Below are 25,046 nucleotides of genomic sequence, written 5' to 3'. Positions count from 1 at the left end.
ATACACATGCACAACCACGGGAGGTGGCACAAGGCTCAATATCAAGCAATACAACAACTCAACATTAAGCAACTCTTACCTCGTCACCAGGCTCACCTTAGGCGAACAGGTGGCGCAGCACTGCCTGGCCGACTCTGGACTCCTCCCTGGAATCCCGGTCGACGCAGTAGAATCTCGTGAAGGTGTGCGTCGACCTCCACGTAGCAGCCCTGCAGATGTCGAGCAGGGGCACACCAGACAGGAACGCCGTAGTAGCAGCGATCGCTCTGGTCGAATGGGCTCTCGGACGGCCGGGCAGCGGTCGGTTTGCCAACCGGTGACAGTGTATGATGCAGCCGGAGAGCCATCTGGAAATGGAAGTCTTCGAGAGAGCCTTCCCTTGATTCACAGGTCCAAAGTTCACAAACAGATGTGATGTCTTCCGGAAACTCTTTGTGCGCTCCACGTAGAACTTCAGCGTTCTAGCTACATCTAGCGAGTGCAGAGTCCTCTCAGCCGGAGACGAAGGCAACGGGAAGAAAACTGGCAACACCAAGGGCTCGTTGAGGTGGAAGTCCGACGGCACCTTGGGCATGAAGGAGGGGTGCGTCCTCAGCACCACCCTCATGTCGTGAAAAGTCAAGTATGGAGGCTTGCAAGGCAGGGCCTGGATCTCTCCCAGTCGTCGTGCAGAGGTGATGGCCACGAGGAATGATGTCTTCCACGACAGAAGCTTATACGGCACTGAATGCATAGGCTCGAATGGGGCCCCCATGAGCCTAGTTAGTACCACATTGAGCTCCCACGCCGGGGCAAGGGCCTTCACCGGCGGGAATGATCGGAACAGTCCTTTCATAAATTCCTTCACCAGACGATGAGACCACAAGGACGCCCGTCCTGTAGTTCTGGTGTAATGTGAGACGGCAGCCAGATGTACCTTGATGGAAGCGTGAGATAGGCCAGCCTTGGCCAAAGACAGTAGGTAATGCAATACTTGAGGGGCCGTAATCCGCAGAGTGTTAATCTTCTGTGCCCGGCACCAGACAGAGAACCTCTTCCATTTGTGTCCGTAGCACTTGAGGGTTGAGGATGCCCTGGCCTTTGCAAGAACCTCTCTGCAGTCGGCCGGGATGTCGTATCCTCCAAACTCTAGTGCTGCAGGAGACAGGCCTGCAAGTTCAGCGACTCTGGTTCGTGATGAAGAATGGCGTCTCCTTCTCTGGAGAGAAGATCCGCGTCCGTCGGCAGCTTGACTGGTGTGGACGCTGACAAGTCCAGAAGGTCTGGGAACCAGATCTGCCTCGGCCACGCCGGTGCGACGAGGATCATCCTGCACCGGGACCTCTTGAGCTGGTTGACGAGCCAGAGTAGCAACGGCAACGGCGGGAATGCATAAAGGAACAGGCCGTCCCAGGGGAACGAGAAAGCATCGCCCATGCTCCTCGGATGGGTAAACCTGCTGGCGAACCTCCGGCACTTGGAGTTCACCGTCACGAAGAGATCGATCTGGGGTTCGCCCCATCGTCGGAAGAGTCGGTCCACTTGATCCTGGCGCAGTTCCCACTCGTGGCACGAGCGCAGCTCCCTACTGAGTGAGTCGGCGATGGTGTTTTTTATCCCTGCCAGATGAAAGGGTACCAGAAACATCCCTTGGGCGATGGCCCAATGCCACAGATCCTGGGCTTCCTTGGACAGGGCAGGGGATTTGGTTCCGCCCTGCTTCCGAATGTAAAACATCGTGGTGGTGTTTTCGATGAAAATCCTCACCACCTTGCCCTTGAGGGACAGAAGGAAGGACCTGAGGGCCCAGAACACTGCACGGAGCGCCAAGATGTTGATGTGGAGAGTCTTCTCCTCCGAGCACCAAAGGCCTCTCGCGTGGAGGCCCCCGATGTGCGCTCCCCAACCTTCCAGGGAGGCCTCCGTCGTCACCGTCACTTGGTAGGCCGAGGCTAGGAAGCCTGTTCCCGCTGTCAAATGAGCGCGGACACCCCACCATCGTATCGCCTGACGGAACGTTTTGTCGAGCGAGACCCTGTCCTCGAAGCTGCCCGTCGTCTGGATCCAGTGGGCGTTGAGGAATTCTTGCAAGGGCCGCATCCGAAGTCTGCAATGGGGCGCCAGATAAATGCAGGACATCATTAGGAGGAGGGACTTGATAGACCTCACTCTGGCCACGTCCGTGGCCAGTGGACGTTGCACCTTTCCTAGGATGGTCCTTATCCTTTCCTCCGACGGTGAGGCCCGCCGTGCCACTGTGTCGAGCTGTGCTCCCAGAAACAGGGAGACTTGCGACGGGACCAGGTGGGATTTTGGAAAGTTGATGGAGAACCCCAGGTCCGTGAGCAGCTGGACGGACTTCGCAGTGTGTTCCACGGCGAGCTCCCTTGTCCTTGCCCATATGAGCCAGTCGTCCAGGTAGGGGTAGACGTGGATCCCCTGCAGGCGCAGCCGCGCCGCCACCGGTGCTAGGCACTTGGTGAACACCCTGGGTGCCGATTTTAATCCAAACGGGAGGGCCTTGAACTGGTAGTGCCGCCCTTTGACCACGAACCTGAGGAACTTTCGGTGCCTCTTTAGAATAGGGATGAGGAAGTAAGCATCCTCCAAGTACAACGACGACAGGAAATCACCCTCCTCCAGCTGTCCCAGCACGTGCTGGAGGGTGACCATCCGGAACTTCTGTGCCTTGATGTATTTGTTTAGTCGTTGCAGGTCCAGGATGGGACGCCATCCTCCTGTCTTCTTCCTCACGAGGAAGTATCTTGAGTAAACTCCGGAGCCCCGAAGCCTCTTCGGGATGAGCTCGATGGCACCTTTCCTGAGCATCGCCCGTACTTCCAACTGCAGTTGAGGGATGTGATTTTCCTTCCTGGCCACGGGAGGAATGCGGGGGCACCTCTTCTGGAACTCGAGGGCGTGCCCCAGGGCCAGGGCGTCCAGCACCCAACGGTCGGTGGAGATGGACTCCCACACGCCGACGAACTTCGTCAGCTGGCCTCCCACCGGGGTGCTTCGGCGGGGGCCCGACCCGACGGACGATTCAATCTTGCTTGGAGGCCGCTGTGCCTCCTTGACCATCTTGACAACGACGGCGGGATCCACCTGACTTGCCGCGTCCCCTGTAGGCCTCCTGCGACGAAGACCTTGCCGCTTGACGGTAAGTAGAGGAGCTGCTGCCGGCTCCCTTGGAGGCACCCCGTCTGCCTCCGGAGCTCCGAAAGGACGGCCGTCGCTGTTGGAGCACACTCAGTGCACGGGCCGTCTCCGTGTTCGTCTTGATCGCCTGAAGGGATTCATCAACCGCCTTGCCAAAAAGGTTGTTCCCATCGAAGGGCATGTCCGAACCTTGGTCTGAACGTCCTGGCGGAAATCCGTCGCCCTGAGCCATCCTCGTCGTCTCAGGCAAACGCTGTTGCCCAACTGACGAAAACCGGTGTCGGCGATGTCGGTAGCCACCGTAATGGCATGGTCCGAGGCAATGCCACCTTCCTGCAAGATTTCCAGGGCCTCAGCACTCTTGGCATCCGGAAGGAAGTCCAACAGAGGGGCGATCTTGAACCACAACTCCCTGTCGTAGCGGGCTACGATGGCCAGGGCGTTGGCCGCCTCGATGGTCGTCGCTGCAGACGAGAAGACTCGTCATCCCATCGCATCCAGTTTCCTACCCTCGCCGTCCGGAGGGGAGGTTGAAGTCGAGGCCGATGCACCCCCCCCCGCTTTCTTCTTGGCTGCCGCCGAAACCCGAGTCTGGGGTAGGTTGCGCCCTAAGGCACAAGGGGCAGCGTCGGGGACCCGGTACTTCTCGTACCGGTCCCTCTTCGCAGGAGCCATGGCAGGGTTCTTGAGGAGGGCGAGCCCCTCATCCCAGATATCATCAAGTAAAGGTACGGCGAGGACCGTCTTCCTTTTGGCCTCGCGCCGCTGGTAAAGTAACCCCTCCTTCTTTTCCTCGGGGCAGAGCTGGAAGAGCTCGGATGCCCTGGAGATCATTGCATGGAAAGATCCAATCTCGTCGGGCGGGGACGCCCGGGCAGGGGGCGACGGGGGGCACGTCCCGTCGTCGCCTCCGTCGTCATCCGTACCCGTTGTAGTCGTGTCCATGCCTGTATCATCCCCGTGGGTAGTGGACCGGGGGGGAAGCAGAGAAGGCCGCAGAGGCGGGAGAGGAGGCCTAGGATGCGTCCGCCTCCTCTTAGGCGATGGGCTCCCCGAAGGTCCTGGCTCCGGATCCTCCGTCGGGTCTAGCTCAGGTTCCTCCGTCAGGGGAAGGGGCAACCTAGTCCTTATCTCCGAGCATAAGGACTGGATGGCTGACAAAATGGCCACCGAGGTGTCCTGCGGCGCCGGAAACGACAGGTGCGAGGGCTCTTGAGGAGCCTCGTCTGCGTCACCGTTGCCCTCGTCGTCGCCCTCGTCGGGATCCCTCCCGTTGGGCTGGGTCTCCTCCACGGCTTGGATGAGCTCCTCTTTAGAGGTTGTGTCCGTATCCTCGACGGACACCACCCTCTCCCCCTTTCCAACGAGGACTTCGTGGGGGTCTTCTCGATGGGCCTGAAAGACTCCCCCCTCCGCGATGGCAGGGAGACTCTGGTACCTGAGGGCGCCTCCACTGAGCCAGGGCCACTGCGACATCCTCAATCGAGGTCTTAGCAGGGTGAATTAAGGCCATAGCCACCTTCTGGACGACTGGGGCCTTCACCTTCGGGGGAGGGTCCGAGCCTCGCTCCCCCTCTGCCGGAGTCGTCGAGATTGCCCGGGGCCTCTCCAGAAGCTTTGCCGGGTTCTCAGACTTCCTCTTACCCGAGCCAGAGCGTTGGCTCGTGGTCGATGGCGCCGGGGAGGGTGCGCCCTGCCTAGCAGCCAAGGAGTCCGACTGTTCGGCGCTCGCGGTGCCCGCGGACTCGCGGTGCTTAGCCTTTTGTTGGGCCCCTGTCGCCGGAGCACCCTCACAGGACTTAGAAGACCGCTCGGACTTCTTCTTCTCGCCTGGCGGGCTCTTACCTTCCAGCCAGTTGGCGAGACGGAGGTGGCGATCCTTCATGGTCCGCTCCGACACGTTTCCACAAAACGCGCAATCCTTTTCCTTGTGCGTCTTGTCCTCATGGAGACATTAGAGGCATAACGAATGCTCGTCCTCCTTGAAAACGTTCTGAAGCTGGCATCCAGGGCAGGTCCTGAATAGCTTCCCGGGCGTAGAGCTCACTTTCTCCTGGGCCATGTCCGGGGTAGGCCTCGGAACTTCTGGAATCCTCCAAAAGCTTAACTCGACGAAATCTTCACCCTTGAGGGGCGTAGAAAACTCCGAAACGGATCCCCCTTGATCGGAAGTAGAAACGGTGGAGCTTGAGGCTCTTTTAACCGAAAAAATGAGAAAATCTCATGAAAAAAGCGCAAAAACACGGCAAAAGCTTGAGAGCTAAGCACGAGGACTCCCAACACTTGAACGTGCGGTAACAATCTGAGGATGGCTGCAGGGGTGGGCTTAGGGAGAGGGCAGTCATTGGCTGGGGGCAGTATGACCCAGAGACCAGTGATTGGTTACTACTGAGAAAGACAGATCATAAACGAAACTGATACTGATTTTTTCTATACCGAGGATTCCCGGCCTGACGACGGGGAATATTCATGAGCATGTGAATCCATGCCAGACCCCATGCTGGAGAACCCATGATCTGCAAGACTGCAACCAGAACAGAAGCCAGCTGGATCCTCTTCTTCAAACCTAAGGTACTGTTTTGACTAACGGGTAATTACCTCTTGTCTGTAGCTTGCTTGTTCCCACTGGAGACTCCCAGTAGCTGCTTTTTGCAGAGTTGATTTCAGCTTTGCCCTTCACAAGCCTTACATCTTGTGGCCCAACAGTGATTATTTCTGCTACAAACTCTCTAAAAACATTGTGCAAGACATTTGTGCTATCTAAAGAAGTGCCACAGCTCCATGGACATTGCTCAAATTCACTTTGGCTGTCCTGGCTCCCTGCAGACTCTGTCTAACCCATTGACTTTGGTCCAAATGTCCTCATAGGTGGTACATAGGTTTAACTTGCATTGCTGGGAAATATCCAATCTAGACTTCATTGGGAGATTGATAAGTATTCACATGCTATGAGACTTAACCTTTTCCTTCCCTAACCTTTTCCACAAACTCAGAATTGCATTAAGTACAAAAAGTGATATTAATGCCAAACATTGTCCTAGTAATTGACGTCACCTCAGGGTGTAGGAGTGTATGTGTGTGAGGCATCCCAAAAGGGTATCTTCTTGCTTATCTGAAACCTGAGGAAGCGTTATGAAGTGTATTTCAATTGTTGCATATTGCCCTTTTTTAAGAAGGCTTAGTTAAAACGTACCATTAAATAAATAATTATTTTACTAGAAAACCTTGAGTCTAAGTGTTATTTGGATCCTTGTAATTGAGAACCTCAGTGTTGCATCTCTACAGCTCACATTTACCCCTCTTGAGATAAGTCTGGCTGCTCAGTAACTCTACCACTTGTGTAGTGCAGACCCATGCCAATAGGTGAGTTACCTATTACCTAGATGACAAAGCGGTTGCAGTCTCCCACAGGGTTACTGCATCCAATCTTGCCTAACAAAGGCCAGTGGGTGGCAATCAGAATGAGGCTAAAACCCACCCAAGCACAAAACTTGCAGATGGTCCATTGGAGCAGAGGGGTGGGCAGGAACGCATAACACCTGCAGCTGTTCCAACAGATCTGGAAGGCATCTCCCACAGACTACCGACCCCGTCCTGCCCATGAAGCAAACCGGGGCACGTGGAATTCGGAGGGGATGCTAACAAATCCAGGTCTGTGAACCATCCAGCCCCGCCCCCAACGCTGGAACAGGGGCAACAAGAAGTTGTTGTACAACTCCCACTTGTAGGTCTTGAACCCCAAGCAGTTCAGCTGGTACACTTCTGCATTGCTGTCCCCCGGGAGGTGTACTGCTGAAATCCAAATCTTCTCCGGGACCCATTCCTGGATTGATACCGCCTCCATGCAGAAGGGGGTGCCACTCAGCTTGTTCAGGTAAAACATTGTGGTAGAATTGTCTACCCTGACCAGAACCGACCTGTCCCTGATGAGGGGCAAAAACACCCTAACGGCCAGGCCCACGACTTGGCTCAAGCAGATTTATATGCAGGAGGGCTTCCGTCCTGGACCGAGCTCCACAAATCGAATAGCCCTCCAGAGTAGCCCCCAACCCGAAAGGGTAGAGTGTCATCACCACCAGGGAAGGCTCCAGTCGGATGAAAGGGGGATCCCACTGAAACATTGCCATCCATCAGCCACCAGAGAAGATCGGGCAGTAGGAGCCGTGGTATTGGGACCATGTTCGACTGAGAACCAGTATCCTGATCGCAACTGGCTGCCAGGTGGAGCCAGAGACATCTAATTTTGAGGCGCGAGTGCTGTACAGTGAAAAAGCAGGAGGCAATCAGGCACAGAATGTGCTGGAACCACCATGCCAAGATGGTTGTGTTGGGCAGAAAGTACCCTACCGCCTTGCGGAGGTATACAAATCTCTTGGGCGTAGGGAACACACTCTAAACAGTAGTGTTCCAACGCATAGCTAGGAAGACTAGTTCCTGAGATGGGCACAGCTGACTTCCTCTGGTTGAGGGAAAACCCCAACTGATGAAGGATATCCACCAATCGCTGGCAGGAGTGCACCATCCCTTTGGTTGACCTCGCCCTCACCAGCCAAGCGTCCAAATAAGGGTACAGATGAAGGCCTTCCAAGCGGAAAAGGCCCACCACTGCATTCATCAACTTCGTGAAGACACGAGGGGCCGAGTTCAGACCAAAGGGCAGCACCCTGTATTGAAATTGGGACATTTCCGATGCAGCAGATAGATGGAAACATGCAGGTACACATCCTTGAGGTCAGGGAACACATCCAGTCCCCTGCACACAGACTTGGCTATGTGCACAGGAGTAATCATCTTTAAGCGTTCCAGTGGTAAAGACAGATTTAGAAAGGACAGGTCCAGGACAACCCTCGGGCCAGCCTGGTTATTCCTGGGCACCTCAAAAATTCTGGAATAGTAACAGGAGCCCCTGTCTACAAGAGGAAATGGTTCTACCCCCTCCATAGCCAAGAGTGAAAGAGCCTCCCGACAAAGAGCAGGGGACCCGATCTGACAAAGAGGAGGAGAGAATGGTAGAGGTAAAGGAAGAGGAAGACTGAAGCCTGTGGACACTACAGATAGGATACAAGGGATGCTGACAAGACACTTCAAGGTGTCCTGGAACAGAGCCAAATGACTCCTCACAGGCAAGCTGTGTTCCCCGGCCTTGGGGTTTCTGCTTCTTGGCATCAGAAGCAGGGGCAGAGGAGGGGGAGCGGAAAAACCCACGCCGGTCCTTTTGCCGGACTCCTCCACAACTTGATTTCTGATTCCGCTGACACACTGTGTATTTTCTCATCTTTACTTCAAGGCACAGCCCTCTGCTGGCTGCGTCGATGTGGGAAAAAGAAGACTCCATGAGGTCCTGCGCAAATGACCAGGGCCTTAAGGCGGACATAAAAGGCCTTAAACTGATTTTCACAGACCTGCAAGGAATTCCGGCCCTGGGACACAGGTGCCAGCAGGGTGCCAGCGGGGTCCCCTCTAGATCCCGACCTGCAGACAGGTCCAACGGCTGTTGAGGGAGAGGCGTTAGTGGTACAGGAGGAGGTGGAGGGACCAGCACTGGGACTAGCGGCGCTGGAGGAATGGGAGGAGTAGCCTTGGGGGGGGGGGGGGCTTGGGGTAGCGCCTCCCACTGGATGACCTCCACCATGTCCTTCAGGAGCCCCTTCATCTGAGAGGAACGCATGAGGAAGAGAAAACGCTTGAAGAAACTGACCTCACAAGTCGCCGAGTCCCTAGGGGCCCAGCTTTCCGAGGCACTGGGTCTCCACTCGTCAAAGCACTGAGGCACCTGGTGCGTGTAGCCGTAAGGCTGTGAACATGTGTCCAGGAGGGGACCAGAAGCGTGCACTGTACGATCCGCTGCTGCTCCCATAGCGAAGGTGACTAGGATCTTCTTGCAAAGCCCATTTGATGGGCAAAAGCACTGGCGGGGCCGGAGCTGGATCCAAGATGGCCGCCGGTCAGGCAGGCTCTGCCACATGCCTCTACGCCATTTTGAAGCCTTATGCCATGCCTGGGCTGGCAGAGCATGGAGGCGCTGACCCAACAGAGGCCTCAGACACAGGAGGATACAGCTTGGTCCTTGCACCCAAAGCGGAGACATCTATTAGGGGTATGTATCATTTTTGTGCTTCATCCCCTCACTGCTGCCGATTGATCCTGTCCATTGTCCTGGCTTCAGTCACCATACCAAGGTATCCAGAGTTCGGGTCCAGAGCTACAAACTTGCGGCGCATCCAGCACAGAAATGTTCTTCTAACCTAATGTACTGTAGGGGGAAAAGATACTGCTTACCTGATTCTAAGTAGTCACTCCAGAGCATTGAAGGTCACAGAAGTGTCCAGGGCAACCCCCTCTTATCTCTGACCCAAGTCGCTGCTTGCGTCGCCTTTTCTGTTTAAAAGATCTCCTTTGTTAGTTGTTTACTTGCTGCTTCAAAAACTCTCGTCACTAAGAAACCCACAGGAACTCTTCATTATTCGCCGATTGTCAAGACTTCAAGCCCTCTATGAACTGCCTTTAGCTAGGGTTGCATTTTTGGGCTTAAAAGACTTACTAGATGATGAAACCGTCTCTAGAACCTTCAACTAAGCACATGCTACACTAACTAACCAATTTCTTCCCTTTAAGTGACTTTCTATATATATTTGCAGAGTAAATGTGCTATTGTATAACCTGTTGGAAACCGCCTGAGTGCGCAATAACTGATAATACGATAACATTGACTTTTCCCTTTCTCACGTTGCTAGAAATGTAAACGCAAACAAACACAAAATCGAAAGTGCCCTTTGAAGGTTATTATCAAGTATTCCCAAGTGTTCTACTGTTAAAGTCTGAAGTTTTTATAGTGATTCTGGTGTAAATATAATTATATAAAAAGTATATATTTATTATAAGTGTAAGTGATCCTTTGCTTTGCCTGTCTAGCTAAGATTCAGTGCACTTACTTACAGCTCACATCTTCCTCTTAAAATGAGCCTGACTGCTCTGCCACTCTACCAAGGTCCCGAGTTAGTACAGACTGATGAGAGTGGAGGATCTCACAAACACTGGGATAGCTTACTCGAGTCTTACTACCAGTAGGACTTTGAGAAAACTCCCCTAACCGGGTCGACCTCAGAGATCACTCTGGTAGGTGTGAGCTCCAGTAGGCTGGACACCCTCGGCACCTGTGCAGGTAGCCGTGCTGAATCGTGCCAAAGACATAGTCGTGGAGGTGGCACTTGATGATCCCTTACCCTCTGGGGTAGAAGAAAAGGACAAACTTAATCACCCTTCCGAGGACAGCCTGGTAGGGGCCCCTGAGCCCCTCAGCTTGGGAACTGGTAGCCTGGACAGCCTCGGGTCTGTCCCCGAAGCGCCCGGAAGAGCCCCTGGGCCCCTCAGCTTGTGAGCTGGTAGCCTTAGAGGTTTCAGGCCTGCCAGAACCTTAATTTGAGGAACCCCGATCCGTGGGAACCCCAGGGAAGACGTTGCCATGCTGTGGAGCCGTGCTGAACAGATGGCCTACCTTATCTTCATGAGAAGTCCTTAAGGTGGGGAGGAGAAGTGTGGAAGAGCTTCCTGCATCACGACAACCGATTCTTCAATGCCCTGTGACCGAGAGCGCTACAAGCCGAACATGCGTCTTAGTGGTGGTCGGCACCAAACACTCAAGACAATAGTGCATGGGTGTCCAAGGCCGGGAACGGGCGGTCTCGTAAGGCACATCTTGTGAATCCTACTGTGGTCGACATTCAATGGGGGAGGTGAGGCACCAAAGGGAAGTTAAGTAAGATTGAAAAACAATGCTGAGAGCAAGTGGAAAGCTAAAAATGTCTGCGCTGGCTGCCAGGCCCGACACCGTCCATGCAGAAAAAGACTGAGGCGCCAGAGGACGGGCCTCAGCAGGGTGTTACCATGCTGAGACCACACCACCCGTGTTCTATACTAAATTTAAAGAGGAAGCTCAATTTTTCGCTGTCAAAGGCTCTGGTACCGTCCGCATGTTGGGTGGACGCCCACAAGGATGGAGGGAAGGGGACGGTATACAAGTACCAGAGTCCTCTCCTGTACATCCAAGGAGAATTTCGTGGAGTGCATCCACGCTGTCCACCTCATCTTGACCCCCCCTCAGGAACAGCCCTCTGCTGGCTGTGTCAATGTGGGAGACCAAAGACTCCATGAGGTCTTGCACAACGTCCGGATTTGAAGGAGGCCTGCCTTTCCCAAGTGAGGTCAGGCAGGCACTACCCGCTTTGGCCTGTAAAAAGTGCAGCCCCGAGTTAATATAACAATGCTTACCCAAAGAAAATTTGAGGAGGCACGTGTCATGGACGATGAGGACCATGGCTTGAAATACAAGGAGGCCACCGCCACAACTGAAAAGTGTGGCTGAGGGTGAGAGGACAGGAGGACTGGTTACCCATCTAACAGCCTAAACTGGCTGTCCAATTTCTTGTTCATCGGGCATTGGCCCAGGCTTCACCCAGACCTTACTAACCACCGACAGGGCATCTTTCTGGAGGGGGATGCCCGAACAGCTTGTGACGTGCGAGGACAGAACCTCCACCAACAGCCACGATTCCTGGGGGGCCTGCTCTGGCTGGGTTGCTGCCAAATACTCTGCAAGGCCCTTAAGAGGGTCATTAAATGCCTTTACTGATGCCAAAGGCTCTCGGTCCTGTGAGTCGCTGTCATCACCCCATCCCCCTTTTTCCAGATGGAGGGGAGACTGGGTCCTAGGGAACAGGAGCCGGAGGGGTCATCCCCGATTAGCGCCCGACGGCGGCTGGGCATCCACAGGCGACTGCAGTAGAGGAGGCAGCATTAGTGGTACAGGAGAAGGAGGGCTCGGAAGCACTGACAGGGCCTGGACTGGAAGCGAAACAGGCTGCAGCTAGAGCTACTGGGTGGGGGGGAGGGGAGGGTGGGCCCAGAGGAGGAGGCCCAGAAGGCAGGACCTGTGGAACCACCTCCCTGATGAGGTCCTTGTGGAGCGCTGAAATCTGGGGAAGATGGCACCACACACTGGGAGGGAGGGCGTGCAAGCCCTGTGCAACGTGTTGGCTCAGTCATGGAAGGGCACTTCTTGGCCCCAGATCCTGAAGCAGGAACGTGTACATCGGAGATGGCTCATGTAGGCCCAGAGCCCTCAGCCTGAGGGCCGGTAGTCGAATAGCCCTGCATAACAACCTTTGAGGTGGTCCGGTATGCCAGACGCTCTCAACTATGCAACTCGGTACTCGTTTTGGATCATGCTTCGAACGGACTCCTTAAAGCAGAATTGGACTCTCCTTTGCACCCTAGTGCAGAAGAGGACGACAAGCTGGACCGCCCTTCCGAGGACTGCCCAAAAGAGCCCTTGGACCCCTCGGCTTGGGAGGGGCCTCGGGCCTTCCAGAACCAAAATCCAAGGTCCCCTTCCCAGATGAAACCCCCGGGAAGGAATCTCCGTGCCGAGGGGCCTTGCTAAACAAAGGACCTACCTTGTCCTGACTTGGGGTCCTGGTGACAAATTCTTGAAGATGACCGGAAGGAGAACAATGGAAGATCTCCCTCAAATGTGAAAGACGATTATTCAATGCTTGTTGACCGAAAGAGGTGCAAGCCGCGCACGCATCCCAGTGGTGGTCGGGCACCAAGCACTGAAGGCAGAGCGCATAGGGGTCATAGGCCGCGACGAGTGATCGCAGAATGCGCATCGCACAAAGCCTCTTGCAGCCGACATGCACTGTGGAGGCAAGCACCGAAGGGAGGTGAAGATCAAAAAACAAAAACAGGGAGCACGCAGAAAACTAAAAAAGTTGCCCTATCTAGCTGCCAGTTCCGACACTTGGTGCTGAAAAAGGGACTGAAGTGAGGGATCGGAGGAGGGCAAGGTCTCTGGGGCGTTCTAACACTATGCTAAATTTATGCTAAATTTAAAGGGGAAGCTCAATTTTTTCCTGCCAAAGGTTTCTGTACCATCACCATGTTGAGGGACACCCACAAGGATGGAGGACATATGAGTGTGTCTCACCGGAGGACAGTCAACGATTCCTGTGCGGCTGTGTAGTATATTAATGAGGGCTTGATGATCCACAGTGTCGAAGGTTGCAGAAAGATCAAGGAGTATCAGGAGGCAGGAATGACGACCATTGAGGATGCAGAGACCACAGTCTACCACTTAGATGGTGGCAGTCTCTGTGCTGCATCTGCGTCTGAAGCCAGATTGGTTGGTTGGTTGGTTGGTTGTAGGTGTTTTTGTGCTGATGTGTGCTTGAAATTACTTGAAATTGCGTGGCTATGCCTCTTTCAAGTCTCTTGCCCATAAAAGGAAGGGATGCAATGAGGGAAGATTTGCTGTGGTCATCACGGACCAGTGTTGGTTTTTGTTTTTGATGTTTGGGACTATTTAACCAGTTTTGACAGTAGTGAAAATGTCTCTTGGGTGAGGGATGCATTGATGATAGCCAGGAATGGATAAGTACTTCAGGGGGGAGTATTTTTGAGGATGGAGCCTAGCATGTCTGATTAGGAGGTAGCTTTGGAGGATGCTGGGGTATTAGTAAGGTCTTCCATTGATAGGGTTTTGAATGTGGTCTGTGCCATTTTCCCCATCGGGACGAGTGAGGCAGTGTGTGTAATGTGGTTGGCAGCAATGTTTTGGTGAATCTTGATGATTCAGTTAATGGAAAGATTGATGACATGATTTTTATATGGAGCGTGGGTTACACTGTTTACCAGTTGCCTGTGGGAGTTCTTATTAGATTAGGCCATATGAGATTCTGGACTTGTATCAAATTTTCTCCTGTTTTTGGATAACTCTCTTACCAACATAAAGTTACTTTGTATACCAGGGGGCTGATGGTTTATTCCTGATGCTACCTTGATTCTCAGAGATATGTATGTTGATGTTGGTCTGCAGGGTGTTTGGCATGTCTAACTTGTCACTGCAGTCCTTGTACTCTGGTCTCAATAGGGAGGATTTGATGTTGGTGAGATCATCAATGATTGGTTCCATAAGGATGTCTTTGAAAGAGGAATGTCTGCTCGATCGGTTTAGGCTGTGGGCAGTAGATTGGGACGACGCAGTCTATGTTGAAGTGAATGGCAACATTATCAGACTAGTCAAGGGGTATAGGAGTGTTGTAGTCGAAGGTCACTATGGCAATAGTGATGAAATCTAGAATGTTGCCTTGGATATAGGTTGAGTCAGTTGTGTGCTGTGTGAGGCTCAATGTGTGTAATACGCTGAGCAGAGCTTCCTTCATATACTTGGTGGTCATGCTGTCTGCGAGGGTGAAGTCTCTGAGGAAGATTATGTTGGGGTGAGTGAGGGACATGGTGGGGACCGCAGTCAGAAGAGCCATCAATAAAGGATATATTGGGTTTGTGCGGCTTGCAGATGAGGCTGAGGGATACACTTTTAGTGGATGAGAAGGAGAAGGGTCATGAATGTGCTTCAAAAAGAGCAGGTTTTGGCTACTTCATGTCTATGATTAATGTTCAAACAGATCCATTAAATACACCTGCACTGGTCTTTTACCATTAAACCGGACATACCGATGCTGCAACTGGTCTGCTTATTGCATGTCACCTATATCTACGCTGCTTTCAGATTTAAAGATTGTAAGCTCTCACCAGTGCGCTGGTTTCAGGAGAACTTTGCATAGCAGGCAATGTCCAGAGTATCAATTCCAGGGTTTTTGATAATTTAGAGTGGCAAATTAATGAAGTATATCATATACTAAGGTATAACTATGTTCATGTTTCCAGCATTAGTGAGAGCGTGCATTCTTTCAATCATACTTGTAAGGTGCAGACGGATTTATGGAGGATGGCAAGTACTCAGCCAATCTTGTTTGACCTGTGCCTTAGTTGAATGCTGTAGTTGTCGGGTTGAGACCATCTAGGACAAGGAGGGTTGAGACAGGTTGTGATTAAAAGCATATCCAAGTCACGGTTGGTAATGGTGTCTGCAATGTCAGTCCCATGTGCGATTGCCCAGTAGGTGTTGGGTTAGCATCAGCTTCAGCCTCAAGATGTTGGTAGGAGGTGCTGTGTCTTGGCTCGGGAGAAATGTGGATGAGGTAGCTGTGATCTGGAGTATGTGATGGTAACAATGTTGTGGTTTTGCCTCGTCTTACAAGAATATGGATGGGCTTTGTATAAAGTCAGGTGCGATATGCAACTTTTATTTTACTGGACTAGTCTGATGTAGAGGTCCTTCTGACAAAAGGCACAAAAGGTCGTTGCTCTGGTCTTGGTCAGCCCTTTGCTTCGCATGCCCAGGCTAGAGACAAGCTAACGAGGAAGGGTTATGAGCAGAAGGTAGAGGGGCGGAGGTGCACAGAGGGCTGGAGGCAGATGGAGTAGAAACAAAAAACTAGGAAGTTGGCCAGTAGCAGAGGTCTAGTGACCTTAATCCATCAAATGGTGTGGCCTGCATAGACCTATTTGCCTGATATGATATGACCGTTTATTTATATATTCTCCTATACACCATGTTTCAAAGCGTTGCAAGGGAGGGAAACAAGGGAAAATACAATGACATTCTTACAGGCCATGAACAGAAAGGATGTAAAATTAACTAACCTACTTAGCGTGCCAATATTTCAGATAGTGCAAGAGCTAAGATATAGATAAGGAAGGGATGAGGAAGAGTGGGAAGGAAAGGGAAACAGACAGGTGACTACCATACTAGGCCTGACGACATTTCTGGAAGAGCGGGATAAAAACAAAAGGAGTGGGAGAGGGGTGCAGAAATGGAGGGGAGGAACAAAACAAGTGACTATCGCACTAGGCCTGACGACATTTCAGATAGTCCTGGAGGGAGGAGGGTGTGTGGGGCGGGGGGACAAGAACGGGGAGAGGGAAGGAAACGTTGCTATCATACTAGGTCCAGGGACAATTCTGAGAGAGTAAGTGCAAATAAGAAAGTAAGGGGAGGAGATCGGAAAAGGGAGAAAGGGAGAGGCGGAGAGAACAGAGTAAGCGGTCAAAAAGAGTGGAGAAGCAAGAGGGGAGAGCGAATACAATTGCAGAAGTCAGTAGTAACCCATAATGTTGCAAGCCAGGATACAAGATGAAGATGGGAACACCATGATTCAGGGCCACCATGAGTACAAGATGCAAACAAAGTCCAGCATGAGAGTTGAGAAAGGGTGGTGCACTGTGAATCAACAAAACTATAAAAGTTAAATCTAGCATTGGCCACAAGACGGTGATGTTGAAACCAGAATGTATTGCGACAGAGTCCTGCAGAAATAGGCTGGAGGAGGGCAGGAGGAGCAGGGTAGAAGATCCAAGCAAAACAGGCAACACCTGTGTGTGAGAAGGGAGGGGGGCACAAGGGAACATCACAGGGGAACAAGAGAGGGTTGGGGATGGCCTGTGGGGACAGAGGGAGTAAACACATGTTGGTGCATGCTTACCTGCTGTCTGAGCACGGGTTCGGGCTCTCCTGGTCCGAACAGGTCCAAACATGAATTGCCCTTTTCTTCGTCAACCCCTTTGCTTTGGACACCCGGGCGAGAGACGCCCTTGATCTAAGAGTTAAGAGCAGAAAGGAAGAGGCAGGGCTAAGAATGTGGGTGGTACTTAGGCCAGGTGACCTAGATCCACTTGCACCTGCTCCCCATCTGCTAAGGAAGAGAGGCTGGAGGGCTCCTTAAGTAGGGAAAAAGAGCGGCAGCCAGGAAGGCACCAGGTGGGCGGGGCTTAAGCCAGGTGACACAGAACCACTTGCACCTGCTCCCCATCTGCAAAGGAAAAGAGGCTGGAAGGCTCCTTAAGTAGGGAAAAAGAGCGGCAACCAGGAAGAGGCCTTCTTGGTTGCCGCTCTTTAGCAAAGATTTGCTATTAGAGGAGATACGGAGGTTTATTGGGTTTACTTTCAACGTGTTTCCAAACAGTAGGGCTAATCTGCCTCCAGTATTTACATGCGACAAGTTGTGGCTTGGCAACAGCATTAAGGTCTTGGCAGGGATTGACATACGTGGCAAAATTACGTCCATTATGATTCAGAAGTTACATAGGTAGATTACATAATAGTCACACATTATCACCTGGCCAATAGGAAGGAGGAGTAGGAATCTCAATGATTTTAGGGTATCAGGTAATATTTTCGCCACCAAAACTATCGCCGTACATATGGTCGTCGGGAACGGCCATAGGCGATATTTTTGGTGGTGAAAATGTTTGGGGTAAATGGGTGGGGGAGTTGCGGGGATGTCCCCCGCAGGTTCCATGTGATAATATCGCCGCAAGAATATGGCGAAATTTTTGTATGGCGATATTTTCGCGGCGATATTATCACATGGAACCGATTTTAGTACACTTGATTGCAGATCCGATACATGGAATGGGAACATCATGATGTGATCCTGTGTTAAGAGGAGGTCTTGATGGTTTTGGTTAATGTTAACACAGGGTTCGTAATAAGAGTGGAGCTGCGAGCTATTAGGTCCTGCGTGTAGCCTAGAAGAGCCTGGTTGTTCGGAAGATTTTCATTTTTATGCGAAATCCCCTTCACATGCAAGTCCCCCAGCACTTTTTGCTGGACTTGTGGATTTATGGTCTGTTCCCAAGTGAGTGGGATCCTTTTTCCACATCCACTTGTTCTTTTACCCGATTTGTGGGATACTTATGTATTTCTTGTTATACCTTTATCTTGGAGAAATGCTTTCCTCCAAGTTGTATGGCATTTGTCTGTGACTTTTGCAGCACACAGTACTTTCTGTGGAGTGTTGCTGGGAGCACCTTGGGTCTCCCCTTTCATTTTGTTATTTCCCTTTTGGGAACACATTTCCAAGGATAGCATTGACTTCTTTTCTTTTCTATTGTTGGATCAGCACACCCCACCTTATGTGGAGTTCTGAAGAGTTACACTGTATCCCCTTTCTCACTGCTCCTGTAACTTTTTGGTTACAGTGACAAGCTAATCTGAATGGTTGGTGGCTGTGGTTTTATCCTACCTATTTTGTGCACTTTTTTCTCCCAGCCTGTACTCACAGCCGCGGTAGTGCACAGAAGAGTCACCATTGAACCAAAATGGTGACAGTTATCTTTTTTCTGCAATTCAAGATGGCTTGTCCCTTCTTGGTCCTTCTGCTGTGCAGGGTGTGGGAGGTCCTGGATTGACTTTGGTCTTTGGCAGGATCCCTTTGTGAAGACACCTGTGAGGACAGGAAACAGGGTAGGACTCCGAAACTCTGGTGTTCTTTGTCTTCTGCTGTGCCTGCCTGGAACCAGTTCGAACTGGGAGGCTGGCCATCCACCACCCAGAGTTTAAATGGTGAATGGGTGCTGGTTGGATGGGTTCCTGCGTAAGAGGCATGGATCCTGAGGCTGAAGACAAGCTGATCCCTATAGCGGAAGAATCAATGAGGAAGAATGAGAGATGTCCGTAGCCACTTCCAGATGACCAGAAATGTCTTCTGTATAATCGCTGCTGTCTAAGAGGGCGACTCTCTCGTTTAGACTGGTGGGAACAATCAGTCTTGAGACGGCGTGAATTATGAGCCATCCCACAATGAGATGTGACCTACACGGGTTGCAAATCGCTAAATACCCTGGGACTTGTGGCCAATGGGCAGTGCATCATCTTCTGAAGATCAAATCCTCTCGAAACTGTGGTGGACTTCTTCCAGACCTCCAGAGGCAAGATTCCAATCCTTGAAGTCTGCTCAGCAATGTTGGACTGAGAAAGTGAGACAAACGATCAGGCGGTAATAGTTCTTCATTGGTGCTTCCCAAAAGGCACCAAAATCACAGCAGCACAAAAGATCCTTTGCTGGAATCCCCTTCACTCAGCTGCTGCTGCGAGATCCACTCCAGTGTTGCTTCTTTCATCTCCCTGACCAAGAATCCGGCGACTGGGTCTCTGCTGCTGAATCATGGGGGCATTGTGCTGCATCCTCTTCTTCATGCCCAAGGTACTGTGAGACTCTTGGTACAACTACCTAGAGTGGTTTTGTTGCTCCTGTGTTACTGGAATGCTGATTCATGTGCTTGGGAGTTTGCCCATACACTTTCACACAGGCCTAACATCTGTGTGACTACAGGGAGCCTTCTCCGAAGTCGCCAATCCTTTTCCCAACAAAAAGTGTTACTTGCTACTGAAGAATCCCTCTGGAACCTTTGGACTTTCTACAGTTTGTGCTGTACCCACTTGTCCCTCCAATCTGAATGAGGCACATACAAGCTAGGGATGGACTTCTAAAGTGTTAGCCCTCTGAAGTAATTACAAGTATTTACCTGCTTTATGTTGGTTTTGTTTCATCCATTATTATCTGAAACCGTTATTACTAAAGGGTTTCTTAACTGTGAATTGCATACTGCCATTCTAAAAGTATTCACAAATTGACTTACTTACTGTAAAGATTGTATTAGTTGTTCGAAATTTACTTATTGTAATATAGTACTTAACTTTCTGAAGAATCACTTTTACCTTAGTGTATATATATATATAAAAAAATGTATTTTATATAACTTAGTGTTTCTTTGGCCCATGTGTATAAGTTCTGGGTACCTTTCCACAGCAATGCCTCCCTCCAAAGACACTGATTGCTACCAACAAAAAGTGTCTGGTTCAGGCCTATAATAAGTGTGAGTCTTCTAAAGTCCTGCATAAGGTGGACATTTGTAAAGCCCCCTAACACTGGAGCTCCTTTTGGCTCCCCAGTCCAACAGATTCCTAACAAACACACCTATGTATATGCAATTCTGTGTGTTTGATACAATCTATAAAAAATATTAGGACAAATATAAAGAACATTCAAAGCATAGGGGTTCATAAATAATGGACACAATGATATGTTTGCATCTTATGTGGACATTAGATTTGCAGAGCACTATGTACCTGGCCACTGGTTAATGCTGGATAGCTATAAACTGCTTTTAGCTCCTGCTTTTACAATTTAAATTTCAATCCCTGTTAACATGGGAGATTGTGTTTTTTGGCTGTGGCTGGGATGAAGGCAATGAGCGTTTTTGGCAGAGAATTGTGTGTGGCCATGCTGTTGGAGAAGCAAGATTAATCATAGACTGCAAGAGGGGCTGCATGATGTCATGGAGAGGGAAATGGTGTTCAGAAACGAAATGTGTGTTTTCTAGTCTGCTTAGTTAGGGAAGGTTTAATCTCTTGATGACAAACCATTTATCCAATATTATATTTGGCAAACCAACGATATACAACAGAAATGTTGACTTATTTTTCACAGTTGCAAAGGTGAAAAACGAAATCCTGCTATAGAAACATACAGCCTGTGAAAAAACACAATGTGCTTACTTGAATACTGAATGAGGAAAAAAGATGATAGAAAATAAGATTGAATGAATGTCTTTTCAAAACAATGAATTCAAACAAGTCCCAAAAGTGTGTGCTTACTGACAAACAGGAGGGGAGCTGATTGGAAGTAAACCAAATTAACTTATTTTCCATTTGCCGACATCCAAATTATAAGAAGGTCCAAAATAGTTTTTGAAATCAAAGCTACATTCTTCAACGTCATTCACATTAACCAAAGTTTTTCCCTTTTAGGCAATTTTTTTGGCAATGGTAAAAAGACATTTGAAAAAAGGGGTTCAATGTTGCTAGTGCACTGCATATAATGTAAAACCGGTTAGCTGTCAATATTGAGTGGTGAGGGACTAGCACAAAACGAGTCAGAAAAATGTTAGACAAACACTTTTATAGACTTGATCAGGATGAGATTGGAATAAACTTCAAAAGGGTAAGAGGACTCGCACAACATCACAGGAGGTTTTTTGTCATAGGAGAGACTAAATAAACACAGTGCCAGGATGGGGTAAACAGATAATGTGTCAAGAGTTCCTAATTCAAAAGAGGGAAAGTGGGCGGGAACGCTTTCCATGATCCAACACTCTTCTTGGCTCCTATTGCTTCTTCAGGAGAAATGCTGCTTGATCTGCCTAGATGGCCTTGTGGAATCAAATAAGAATCGAAGGATTTTTGGTTAGCAATGCACAGATGGGAGACCACAATGCGTTTGAAGGATAATAATGATCTTCCTCCAGGGTCCACATTCTAAAACAAAGGCTCAGGAATATAGAGTCCAGCTCACATGTTCCTGGTTATAGTACCCTGCTCGCTTCTTGGCTTTTCCGAGCAACAAGTATTTCTCTCCCTTCCCTCATGATATGCAGCAATCACAGATATTAACCTCCCATCCTATGCCAGTAGCAATCCGGTCAGACAAACTTCTACCAAACAGTATTTTCCCCTTTGCCTTGGGGTACATGTCACCTCCTGGGCCAATAGAAATTCCATCAGACACTTTCCAATCAGAGACTATTTCCATCACAACTCCATTTTCTTTGGTCAGGACATCTCATCATCCGGCGGCTACGGCTTGACCTCCGGGGCATACTTGTAATTTCAGCCAGCTCTTCGATTGTTCTGGTCCACCACAGGGTCTGAGCTATAGCAATGAGCAAGTTTTTAGCTGGGTCTATGGATCTGGTCCCTCACAGCATCCTATATATAACCCATGAGAAGTTTCTTCATTTAGGCTCCTCTGTCCTCGCACTGCTGCCTGTTCTGTGCCACAGGCTGCAAAGCAGCATTATTAAAACCCACAGGGTGAGATAATTAAGTAACATGCCAGAAAGGTTAATCATACAGTGAAATGTGAATAACTATTTGCCCTACTCATAATCAGTCTATTTATATAGGCTCATCAGGCGTTTTCCCTAGTTCAAATACTCCCCCTGTTGTGCCCGATAGTTGCAGTCCTGTTGATGGAATGGAATAAAATGTTAATGTGGGGCTTGTATGGTACCAGATGTCTTGAAAGGATGACCTGTTATTTTGAAAATCAGGAAGTGATGTTTCCTATTCACATCTCCATTGGTTAGTGTTGGTACTTCTGATCGTTGAGCAGAGGTTGCAGTCTCTCATGAGTGCATGACCCCCTTTACTCTGCCACGCGATCCAGTACTGAAAGTGTCCTAGCACTGATAAACCCCAGCACAGGGCTGATCCACTTCAGTAGGTAGAATTCTACCCTCCTGTTCATTGCAATTATACTGAGCAGCAAAACAGACCACCAGAGGAGCGGCAGGCAGCGGAGAATGAGGCTCCAACTGTTGGGGTGGTCAGAAAAGGACCCCATGGTCACGAGGCCATGTTGCCTAGGTCGTATTGCTAACTGGGCGTGATGGCGAACTGGGCGTCATGTTGGAATTTCATATGTATAAAAGGGTAGTTCATTAAGTATGGAACTAATTACTTTGGTGGTACTGTTTGTCTAGAAATTGATACATATTATCTTGGATGCGCATAGAAAGATAAAGTGTCAAACCCACCAAATGTAAAAACACACATCCAAATTAATACAAACACATGGGGAATTCATGAATCTCAATATAGTGGGCTTTACACAAATGACACAAAACAGTAGTCAGGTGCTTTTTGCAAAGTGAACTTTGAAACTGGTTTTAGAATCCAGGCAATAGGTGAATAATTAACTTCATAGTCTTCGCAGTCAGCACAGCAGTAGAAGCTAGCCATGAGTTTTCATGGTCGGATAACTATCGTAGATAGTAGATGTAATCTCTTGATGCCTGAGTATGACAAAAAGTTTTGTTATTTATTCTGGTCAGCAGCAAGATGTGGGATAAGCCAGTGCCCAAGGATACCCAGGAGTTTCAATTGTGCGATTAAGTGGCAGTTTTGGAGATTGGAAGGTTTCAACAGAACGGTGGCGTTGGGAATGAGATAGTATTGCTAACTCAAAAAGAATTTATTTACCAAGCCCTTCCTCATATCGCTTGAAATATTTACGCAAACCATGTGCAAATTAAAACAGTAAGGCCAAAGAGCTTAGGCCAGTTATTGCTAGTAATGAATTGTTTCAATAGCAATGTTTAATCATGTGCTGACATGACCTACTACGGACGTATCCTAAGAAGAGATGTGCTCTACATATGATCTAAACATGTCAATTAAGATAAAACTGACCAATGAAAACGCAGAAATTGGGAAAAAGATGGGGTTTCTTTGAAGAGGTTTTTTTCCAATGATATGTGGGGGTGGATTCTAATAAAGTATCTCCAAGTGTTTATACTGTAGCAAAAATGTATATAAAATGGGAACTGATGCGTTTTGTTTGGTCCTACAACAGCATCTAACTGCTCCCCAGATAATTGTACAATAAACTTGCTTCATGTACAACCACGAACTCACTTCTTAAAAAGGTAGGCATGTTTGGGTTAAGGTGATTAAAGGCCCATCCGCACACAACCTTCCCGTCTTGATGGCCAGCCACATGGGCGATACCTAGTCTCATTCATTTTATTCCTGTGAAAGCACAAGGAGCCGGAGAGGGTTTACCCTAATTGGAAGTGAATGGATTGGAAAACCACCCAGCGTAATAAGAGTACAGATGAGAATTGGGGTCCTTGCATCCTTCTTTCACTGCCAGATATGGAGAATGGTGAGGCTAAGCAGGGCCTCTGGGGATTCTTCCATGTACCACCTCAAGGTGTAGAGGGTTGGCATCTCCCATTCCCAGAGTCCGTCCAACTTTCTAATGTAACAAACGATCATCATGGCAAAAGATGCTGTGAAGTTAGGAAAAGGAAGTACCACCATAATTGAGGAAGAAGGTGTAAGGTGCTGGTGTGTCAAACTTCAAGTTCCAAGCAACAGTATGCATACCATGTGTATGTGAACCGCTACAGAATATAAATAAATCTATTTTAATCTTACTTAAGTGAACAGAAAGATGCTGTAAACTGTCACACGCAATGAAAAAGTACACTGAAAAATTATTTCACGCAAGAGTGCACTCACCAAATATGTGCAAGCACAGCAGAGGGAAGTCCAGTTTTAAGAAAGATCTCTCTTACTTCCAACCCTGAAACATAGCCATCCATGTCTTTGTCTGTTTTCAGGAAAATTTCATCCCATTTTGCCTTTTCGACAGGTGATACAATCCACTGAAAGTAGAGTTATTTCAGAATTAAATACAGCTATTAATATCAGATGTTAACAAACAAATAGCTTTCATTCTTCATTGTACTCAAACATGCATGCTATCAAGCTTTGATTGGCCTGTACCCGCATTAATAATGCACCAAATTTGCAAACACAACTAAAACCTCTGCTTCCATCTATCTGCTCCTAGTTTTAGTCTGAACGAGCCAGCGCCAATTTACAGCATAGCCAATCCTTCTGCTTATAGAAGACAGCTGAATCTCTACTTTCTTCTGGCTTATTATTAATTAAACCATGGCATTCAATGAAACTGCATAGCACTGTGCTGAGGGAATTTGTAAACTTAACTCTTATCTGGCAAAGGCTAGCTGTGCGCATGCCATCATTGTCCGTTGGTAGGATTACTTCAGTCAATGACTGATTGGTAATTTGATAAACTGCATCATTGCATCACACAACAGCTTGCTGGTATTATGGATTAAATAAAGGAATAATACAATAGTTGCAGACAAAGCATGATGGTAGAAGGGAAACCTTGTCATGCTATCTCCAAAACTACACGGGGAAATCAAAATGCAGTTACAGTGAAACTGTGAGGACAAATGAATGCATCCATTTTATCTGTGAATCCAAAATAATAGAACCTAGATTCTTTACATCTTCCTACAGAAAAGCCAGTTAATTTTTGGAAGATATTGTTAAACACAAACTCCTCACTAACCACTAGTGTCCGTTTCCGTTTGTCCAATACCGCCCTATTGCAAAATGCCAATTGTAAATCATAGGTTAGTAGAAATTAAACCAGTTAAAACATATTACTCAGGCGCTATAATGCAGATCAGTGGTCTGTTAATTAATACAAACCCCCAAAAATTAAGAAAATTAAAATAAAAATCCAAATTGCTGGAAAGTGAAACAAAAGCAGAGTTCAGTCATGCCACTACACCCGAAGTTCCATTCCAAACAGGTTTTAATAAGGTACCTCCCAAACCCAGTG

General features: G+C 49.1%; 1 protein-coding gene across 2 annotated transcripts in view; it reads right to left on the bottom strand.

Moving 5' to 3' along the window:
* The window catches only part of EPS15 (epidermal growth factor receptor pathway substrate 15), a 1,698,287-nt gene that overhangs the window by 1,154,313 nt on the left and 518,928 nt on the right, over window positions 1-25,046 (bottom strand). For both annotated transcript variants that reach the window (XM_069642214.1, XM_069642213.1), the window contains exon 10: window positions 23,906-24,051. In XM_069642214.1, coding sequence (XP_069498315.1) covers window positions 23,906-24,051 — 146 coding nt within the window. The remainder of the gene's footprint in view (window positions 1-23,905; window positions 24,052-25,046) is intronic.

The sequence above is a fragment of the Ambystoma mexicanum genome, chromosome 1q (assembly GCF_040938575.1).
Source record: "Ambystoma mexicanum isolate Mex_15411 chromosome 1q, UKY_AmexF1_1, whole genome shotgun sequence".
Taxonomy (NCBI): domain Eukaryota; kingdom Metazoa; phylum Chordata; class Amphibia; order Caudata; family Ambystomatidae; genus Ambystoma; species Ambystoma mexicanum.
Note: the sequence above shows the minus strand (reverse complement) of the source record. Positions and strands in the feature narration are given on the sequence as shown.